This window comes from Notothenia rossii (assembly GCF_949606895.1).
Source record: "Notothenia rossii genome assembly, chromosome: 12".
NCBI lineage: Eukaryota > Metazoa > Chordata > Actinopteri > Perciformes > Nototheniidae > Notothenia > Notothenia rossii.
This window is the reverse complement of record NC_136911.1, coordinates 22,909,754-22,919,753: the sequence shown is the minus strand read 5'-3', so window position 1 is coordinate 22,919,753 and position 10,000 is coordinate 22,909,754. Positions and strand designations below refer to the sequence as shown.

General features: G+C 39.3%; 1 protein-coding gene across 1 annotated transcript in view; it reads right to left on the bottom strand.

Moving 5' to 3' along the window:
• ube3c (ubiquitin protein ligase E3C) overlaps window positions 1-9,312 on the bottom strand; it is a 34,525-nt gene extending 25,213 nt beyond the window's left edge. Inside the window, exons 1-4 of the mRNA XM_079661579.1 lie at window positions 9,123-9,312; window positions 5,619-5,836; window positions 4,276-4,424; window positions 3,027-3,214 (exon numbers count right to left, since the gene is read on the bottom strand). Coding sequence (XP_079517705.1) covers window positions 3,027-3,214; window positions 4,276-4,424; window positions 5,619-5,836; window positions 9,123-9,196 — 629 coding nt within the window. The 5' untranslated portion in view covers window positions 9,197-9,312. The remainder of the gene's footprint in view (window positions 1-3,026; window positions 3,215-4,275; window positions 4,425-5,618; window positions 5,837-9,122) is intronic.
• Window positions 9,313-10,000: the final 688 nt, after the last annotated feature.

Genomic DNA, 10,000 nt, shown 5'->3' with positions numbered 1-10,000 from the left:
GCAGGACTTTTACTGAAATAGAGTATTCCTATACTCTGGAACTATTACTTTTACTCAAGTACAAGATCTGAGTACTTCTACTTTCACTCAAGTACAAGATCTGAGTACTTCTACTTTTACTCAAGTACAAGACCTGAGTACTTCTACTTTTACTCAAGTACAAGATCTGAGTACTTCTACTTTTACTCAAGAACAAGATCTGACTACTTCTACTTTCACTCAAGTACAAGATCTGAGTACTTCTACTTTTACTCAAGAACAAGATCTGAGTACTTCTACTTTTACTCAAGTACAAGATCTGAGTACTTCTACTTTTACTCAAAAACAAGATCTGAGTACTTCTACTTTTACTCAAATACAAGATCTGAGTACTTCTACTTTTACTCAAAAACAAGATCTGAGTACTTCTACTTTTACTCAAATACAAGATCTGAGTACTTCTACTTTTACTCAAATACAAGATCTGAGTACTTCTACTTTTACTCAAATACAAGATCTGAGTACTTCTACTTTAACTCAAATACAAGATCTGAGTACTTCTACTTTTACTCAAAAACAAGATCTGAGTACTTCTACTTTTACTCAAAAACAAGATCTGAGTACTTCTACTTTTACTCAAATACAAGATCTGAGTACTTCTACTTTAACTCAAATACAAGATCTGAGTACTTCTACTTTTACTCAAAAACAAGATCTGAGTACTTCTACTTTTACTCAAATACAAGATCTGAGTACTTCTACTTTAACTCAAATACAAGATCTGAGTACTTCTACTTTAACTCAAATACAAGATCTGAGTACTTCTACTTTAACTCAAATACAAGACCTGAGTACTTCTACTTTTACTCAAGAACAAGACCTGAGTACTTCTCCCCCTCTGATAACATCAATACAATACTTTGTATATCTGCCCCTGGTTATAAATCCTCCTCAGCTCCATAACGAGCGTCAGAGATGCAGCTCTTTGGCTCAGATTGGAGAACAGAGCAGTAAAAGCAGAGACATTTTACAGCAGCAAATAAAGCCGGATCATAACATCCGACATCAAGACCCTAAGCCGCTCTGATTCCTCCACAATTTGGACAATTTGGGAAACTATGAATCACTCAGAAACAACATCTCCATCTCTATTCTGGTGGCGTCTTTTAGTACTTTGAGTACTCCCTCTGCAGCACTAATAATTAACTAGAGCAGGTTGCCTCAGTCTGGATAACCTCCCGTCACTCAGTCCTCCGCCTCCTCCCCTCACTCCACCTCTGACATCCTGGGCCTAATGTAATCAACCTGAGAATGGGGATGGGGGGGGGGGGGGATGGGGGGGGTGACAGATTCCCTGACATCCCGTTTCCTCCGCCGGTTGTAAATGCCAGCGGGCGAAGAGCACAGATAACCGGCTGCCTCGCTGCACCGTTATTTACATTCCTGCTTACAGCGCGGAAACACACACGAACACACAGTTTCCCCTCAATCAGGCGGGGGTGTAAACAACGCTCTCTAAAAGAAGAGTGGACTCTGACAGGGCGAGTTAAACGTTATGATGGGAGATAAAAATGAAAAACGCAGTTATACTTGTTTTGTGTCGATTTAAAAAAACACCTGCTTTTTCAAATGTATCCCATATTATGGCTTTTTAACTGCAAAGTAGGCCTGCTCAATTAATCGTATTTTTAAATCGCGATTATGATTATGGCTTGCAACGATTACGAAAAACAACGTAATCGAAATAAAACGATTTTTATTTTTATTTTATAATAATCTTCTTTTTTTTTTTTTATTATCCTTAAAGTTCAGGGTAATCAACTGTTAATAACTGTTCCACATTTTTTCTCCAATAAATTGATTTTTTCAAAGTAAATTGACAATCGTTTTTAATAATCGTGATATCAATTATTGACCCAAATAATCAAGATTATGATTTTTGCCATAATCGAGCAGCCCTACTGCAAAGACATGCGTTTCAAATGTATTAAAATAAGTATAAACAATAATAGCATATGTAAATAAATACACACACTAGGGATGACAGAAACTGACCATGATCAAATTGCACTCTGCGCTGCTGGCTTCCTCCAAGTTTACAGTAAAACAAACTGGTAGTGTGACCAATGGCCATTTATAATTATTAATACTATTATTAGCATTAGTCTATATTTTGGTTGAAACTAAGCAAGGAAAAAAAAGAAAACATAAATAATAATAAAAATATATAAATAAAATCGAATTTTAAAAGATAATTTTCGATTATGGAGACTGTAACGAATATTCGAAAAATCGCTGGCATCACACACACACACACACACACACACACACACACACACACACACACACACACACACACACACACACACACACACACACACACACACACACACACACACACACACACACACACACACACACACACACACACACACACACACACACACACACACACACACACACACACACACACACACACACACACACACACACACACACACACACACACACACACACACACACACACACGGTTAAGGTTTGGAGGTAGGATTTGAATATCCAGGTCCAAAAATAATAATACAATACCAACACAATTTTAATAAAGAAGAAATTGGAAAAGTATAAAAAACGAACTGAATTGAATAGTAGAACATTATGTCTTATATTGTTCAGTTTTTAGTAGATTTGTCTATAATTCTAATTTATTCTTTATTTTAATATTTATCTTTCCTACTATTGATATGTATATCTTTTTGGGATGAAGCTGACCTGCTCTGTTGTGATTGGTCAACCTGCTTAAAGATGTCCCGCCCCCTTAGCCTCACGTACAATGTGTTGGAGCGCTGGCCAATAGCAGCGACGTCTTTATATGCATACACATATCTACACATGTAAATGTACGTATGTATACACACATGCTTCAGGTTTGGAGGGAGGGTTTGAACACTGTCATTTCCAGGGTTGAAATAATAATACCAATGAAGGAAAGGGAAAACCCCAAAAGGGCCTTTTTAATAATAGCTCTTTGCCCTGTGTGTGTCTCTTACCTGACTTTTGGCACCATGAGGCGGTGTTGAACCATGAGTGTGTGACAGATGGACGCCATCATGGTGAACACCTCCTCGCTGGCAGAGTCTCTCCACACGAGGTTCAGCAGAGCGTTGGTCTGGTGCTTCGTGTCTAACTTGTGAACACACTCCTCTGTGATCAGCTGCACTGAGATCCTGCTGTCATCCTGAAGGAGAGAGGAGAGAAGAACAAGAACGTTATTCATCTCTCACAAGGAAACCTCTTCCTGCTGTCATCCCGATGGAGAAAGGGAAAACACAGGAGTTGGAATTTGGGGGAAACCACAAACTACTTTTACTCAAGAACAAGATCTGAGTACTTCTACTTTTACTCAAGAACAAGATCTGAGTACTTTTACTTTTACTACATGATCTGAGTACTTCTACTTTTACTCAAGAACATGATCTGAGTACTTCTACTTTTACTCAAGAACATGATCTGAGTACTTCTACTTTTACTCAAGAACATGATCTGAGTACTTCTACTTTTACTCAAGAACAATATCTGAGTACTTCTACTTTTACTCAAGAACAATATCTGAGTACTTCTACTTTTACTCAAGAACAAGATCTGAGTACTTCTACTTTTACTCAAGAACAAGATCTGAGTACTTCTACTTTTACTCAAGAACAAGATCTGAGTACTTCTACTTTTACTCAAGTACAAGATCTGAATACTTATACTTTTACTCAAGTACAAGATCTGAGTACTTCTACTTTTACTCAAGTACATGATCTGAGTACTTCTACTTTTACTCAAGAACAAGATCTGAGTACTTCTACTTTTACTCAAGAACAAGATCTGAGTATTTCTACTTTTACTCAAGAACAAGATCTGAGTACTTCTACTTTTACTCAAGAACAAGATCTGAGTATTTCTACTTTTACTCAAGAACAAGATCTGAGTACTTCTACTTTTACTCAAGTAGTAAGATCTGAGTACTTCTACTTTTACTCAAGTAGAAGATCTGAGTACTTCTACTTTTACTCAAGTACATGATCTGAGTACTTCTACTTTTACTCAAGAACAAGATCTGAGTATTTCTACTTTTACTCAAGTACAAGATCTGAGTACTTCTACTTTTACTCAAGTACAAGACCTGAATACTTATACTTTTACTCAAGTACAAGATCTGAGTACTTCAACGTGTGTGTGTGTGTGTGTGTGTGTGTGTGTGCGTGTGTGTGTGTGTGTGTGTGTGTGTGTGTGTGTGTGTGTGTGTCCCACCTGCTTGGTTTTCGGATGGATGCCGGTGTCGTCGTCCTCTGAGTCGCTGCTGACCTCAGGTCTGCCGCTGCTCTCTGACACCGGCAGCAGAGGAAGGAGAGACTGCAGAGCGCGGAGATACAGCAGGAGACCCTCCTCTGAGAGAGAGCCTGGAACACAAAGATATATCACAATCACTCTTCACACCAACTCACTTCAGGCAGTTTCCTCCCACAGCCCATACGACTGGTAAACACCTGAACTTATGAAACAACATCCGTAACAATCATCTGTTTGCATCTGTTTGCATCTAAAAAAAACTATTTCTATTCTATTTGTATTTACTTTTTATCTGTGTTATTGTGTTGCACTGTTGGAGGAGCCTGTGACCTAAGATGTTCATTGACATAACTACACTGTAGCTAAGTACGAATGACAATAAAAGTAGAGATGTCCCGATCCGATAACGTGATCGGGGATCGGAGCCGATCACGTGATTTTCAAAAGATCGGAATCGGGAGAAAAAAATCGGGGATCGGGATTTTTTTTAATTTTATTTTTAAATACTATTTTTTAAATGTTATATTCAGTGTTACAAAACAAAAATGACCATGTTCAAGTCTTAAAGTCATCCTGAGGCCTTAGTTTTGGTTTCAAATGACACAACATCATGTATGTGTTGCTTCTTTGGGGCTTGTTTTCATAGACCTGGTTATTTCTCTCAGATCTGGCAACAGAGTGGGCGCAGTGTCTAATAGTAGCAGTAAGCTAACGAGTACTGAAAGCTTTATTTTGTTTTGATCCAATGCTGCACAACTGAACTGATCCAATGCTGCTGTGAAAGAAAGAAGCTATATCCATGTTGGATAGAATATCCAATTTAAATAAAAAAATAACCTTAAGGGACAACTTGAATGCTTTTTTTCTTTTTATGCATTGCATAAAGATCGGATCGGGAAAAATCGGTATCGGCAAATTGTCAAAATGAAATGATCGGAATCGGATCGGGAGCAAAAAAAGGTGATCGGGACATCCCTAAATAAAAGCTTTGAAACTTGAAAGCTATATAAAGCACTGGGAAAGGTGCAGAACTCCCTTCCCAGTCACATCCGGAACAAATCACTTCAAACTCTGATCAACAACTGTTTCTGTTCTGATTTCATGTAAAGAGTCTTTGAGCATTAGGAAAAGCACTATGAGAATCCAGCGTATTATTATTATTATATGGAGGTAGACTTCTCTCAATAGTATTTGTGTGAACAGATAAATAATGTGTGTGTAAATGTGTAATCAGAGAATGCAGACAACAGATTTGTAAACAGACTAATATAAAACTGATCTGCAAATACTGTAGAAACACCCACCTAAGCGGTTCTCCCCCGCAGAAAGGACGAAGTAAAACACCCAGGGTGCTCGACTCTGTGCCGATGAAGACGAGCTGATGGTCTGCAGGGAACTGAGGAAGGCTTCGAAGGGAAAAGAGAGACGGACATCGGAAAGAGCCGGGATGAAGAAGTGAAAGATCTGCTCGGTGAACGGAGACGAGATGAACTCCTCGGTGAAGGCTGCGAAAACAAACTGCCTGCAGGAAGACAGAAACACACCCTTTACTCAAGTAGAAGTACAGATACTCGTGTTTAAAGATACTCTGGTGAAAGTAGAAGTACTCACTAAACTTCTTTACTCAAGTCAAAGTGTTTGGAAAATGTAAGAAGTAGAAAGTACAGGTATTTGTGTTCAAAATGTAAGAAGTAGAAAGTCCACAGAAAAATAAGTAGTTGAGTAAAGTACTGATACCAGAAACATTTACTTAGTAGTAGCTCAAAGCTCAATCCGGCATATTTACACTTCATGTTTTAAGTGTTCATTAAAGGTGGGGTAGGTAATTCACTTCAGAAACACTGGAATGCTCTTAACATCCCGATAGCAATGAATATCTGAAGTGTTTTGACAATAAATCCATACAAAATATCATCTGTGGAAGCCGTGGCGCTTTAAAAAGCACGACCAATCATCTGAGCCGGCCCGGCTAAAGTAACTGGATGGCCTACCTGCCTGTCAGCCTTCCATCTGGGCACAAACTGATCTCGTGCCCTCATTGGTCATGTGTGCGTTCGTGTGTTGGAGGAGGGGCTCTGTGAGGAAGTCTGAAGGAAGGGGCAGATTGTTTCCGGCTGCGTATTTTCAAATTCTAGCGCACTCGAGCTTCTTTCTCCATTCTTACCTCCCCCACCTTTAAGGTGCAATGTCCCTGCCGAATAAACGAATGAAATAAATGATATACTCAGAACCCGGTCAGTTCACACAGAAATGAGCCGAGAGGTGTTTCCCAACATCCCTTCTGCTTTCTCCAGCATGTAGTCTGCAAACAGAGCTGCTTTGTGGCTCACATCTGGAGGGGCTGGAGTCAGATAATTAGCTGTCGGTGTGTACACAAAGTTCCTCTCACTCCCGCCTGGCTTTTCTTCAAAGAACAAAAGAAGTGCTTGTAGTTTGTTATTAAGAATGTCCTAAACGGAGGGCACACACTGAGATGTTTTGGCACCGTGGCGAGCACAGAGACTGGTGGTCTTTTATGGCTCGTTGTAAATTGGTCTCTGGAGCAATTAAGGGCTCCACTGTTGACTAGAGGAGACAACAGACCTGCTGCAGTTGGTCCGATACCTTTAATGGATGATATTTGAGAGAATGGACCCGGGACAAAGACTCTCCTCTCTCGTGCTGCAAGGATCTTTTTCCTCAACATTCCCCACGGATCCTCATCATCCTTTAATGTGCAGACATGTTTAAACGCAAATTCAAAACCTATCTTTTTAATATGGCTTTTCATTTTGGTTAACGTTCAATTCTCACTGAAATCATCGTCCATGTTTTACTGTGTTTCCCATTTTGCTTTTATTTTGAAATTGTTTTATTTTAACATATTGTCACTGTAGATGTTTTTTGTTTTTCACATATACTTGTAACACAATACATGATTGTCACTAAAAGCCTTGCAATAAAATATAAAAAATAATTAGAATAAATAATTAGAATAAAAATTCAAGTTAGTATTAAAGGCATAAAAAGACAGAAATGTATAATTCTTTCTCTAATAGAAATGTTTCTTCTGCCCGTAAAGTGTCCAAACCGGGCTTTTCTGGATAAGCGCATTTTTAAAACATAGTCATTGTCCATGCCGGTTTCAGTTGGATTATTTGTCCCAGTTGCTCCGATCAGATCGGTCTCCTCCATTTTGTAGATTATTTACGACTTTTGAATCCACATAAACACATCGGCAAAATCCGGCTTACTTTGAGCATGTGTTTGAAACAGTTTAATCCTTTTGTGAATTGTTTCCACTTCCATTGGTTTCCGTCCTTTAATTTCTTCATACAGCGGGAATCCAAATGAATGAATCCTGAGTCCAATAACCATCAAAGTCACTCCAATAGTGCTTGAAAGCTTTCTTTAGACTTTTAAACTTTAATTACCGCTGTTGCCTCCCCCCCCCACCTTTGTGTGTGTGTGTGTGTGTGTGTGGGGGGGGGGGGGGGGGGGAAATTAAACAGACACTAATGCAATGTCCAAATCTCAGTAAATAATATTATTACTATAACATTTGGTAAATAAACAGATCTTTAATGGATGATATTTTAGAGAACGCCCCCGGGACAAAGACTCTCCTCTCGTGATCTTTCCACTCGCAGCAACATCACTAACTTTTAAACGAAACCTTATCATCCTCAAAACTTATATTCCTTTTCTTGATAGTATGGGGAAACTGAATTGATGTCGGCCTCATGCAGAGGAACGTCACACTGGAAGAACGTTAGGAATAAATCTGTTTACAGTTCTGTGTTGAGAGATGTATCCATAGATCTCTTCATGTTGCTCTCAAAGTGCACCAGATTGATGCTTTTAACTTCAATATTTAAAAATCTTCCCGGAGGAGCTTGCCCCCGGACCCCCCTATGTGAGGTCCACACACCACCTATAAAAATAGCACTGTACCCCTGCTTACACCTATATGCCGTGAGCGGATTATCGAGCCTTCATTGTAACAGTCCCGGGTACACTGTGTGTGCGTGGGGAGCGTTGCAGTATAAATTCCACCGTAGCGACCGGTACATGAATGGGAAATCCTAAATGTTTGAGCACCATCTATGAAACGCTACCCCACAGCACCCCCAAAATAAATCTCTGGCGCCGCCACTGAGCCCGACTATTTGTGTTGGGGGGGGCCGACTTTTTTTCTCCAAAGGGGGGGCCTGACAGAAAAAGTTTGAGAACCACTGGTTTAGAAGAAGGTTATATAATAATAATAATAATAATAATAATAATATGCACAATGCCCAAAGTGCAACATTTGGTAACGGCTAAATAAACAGACCTGCTGCGGTTGGTCTGATACGTTTATTGATATTTGAGAGAATGCACCCGGGACAAAGACTCTTTCTCGCATTGTATTCCTTTGTTTGTTTTTTTAGCTTGTTTTATATTTTATCTTTTTAATGATTGTTTTTTAATGTATTTAAAAGACGTTTTACAATGTGTTTCTGCTGCACTATTTCTTAACGCTCTTAACGGTTTTCTTGTTTGTGTTAAGCACTTGGAATTCCCTTATATAAAATGCTATGTAAATAAACTTGCCATGCCTAAAGAAAAGCTAAAATCACACCATAATCATTTTAATATATTTTTGCAATCATGTATAAAAATCTCTCATCCCCTCTAATACTCTGAATCATATCACAATGGCATTTTCAAAGAAAGATCATCTCAACTAGTCCTTTTTTCTGAGTCGTGCAGCCCCTAGTTGAATAAATAGATCAAGTCTATTGCTCATATTGTGAATGTATGGCAGTAGGTCGAGTGTGGCGCTGTACCTTGCGCCTGCTGTGCAGGAGGAGTAGTTAAAGTGCAGAGGCTTCAGGATGTGCTCCAGCAGAGTCGTCGCCATTGGGATCGACGGAGCGTCGCTGTACTCCAGACTGGAGGGGAGTCTGTGGTTCACCAGAATAAACAGAGACTTGTAGTATCCTGGGGGGGGATAAAGATTTTAAAAAGCATGTTTAGACCACAGAGTATTTCATAACACATCAATGCAGGTAATCACACACTCTACAGGAACATTAGAGCAATCTGTTAGCAGTCAGGAGTGTCTCATTTGTGTTATAAGATGATATAAGGCGAGTTAAAGAGGCCCTATTATGCTCATTTTAAGGTTTATATATTGTGCTTCTACTGTGAGGGATTTTAGCCTCTGCAGACCATTTACATGCACACAAACCTATATGACACAACCTACGTGGAAAACCACAAAAAAGCATACAAAGAAAATAGAAAAAGGAGAAGTAATGACAACAATATAAACAATTTATCGGTAACACTTTAGATTAAGGTACATATTCACCATCAACTAGTTGCTAACTAACACGCATATTAGAGCCAAGCTACGACCTTATTAGGGAACGTATTCTGAGTTAGAAACGCCTGATTTTAAGCTATTTTGACACAATTATAATAATAATAATATTGGGAGGGATAGAACCCTCTTTAATGATCACACATGCAGAGCACACAGTGACATGTGTTCTCTGCTTTTAACCCATCCTAGCACCAGGAGTCTAGCACCAGGAGTCTAGCACCAGGAGTCTAGCACCAGGAGTCTAGCACTAGGAGTCTAGCACCAGGAGTCTAGCACTAGGAGTCTAGAACCAGGAGTCTAGGGGGTTTTCCGGTGCCTTGTTCACGGGCACCACGG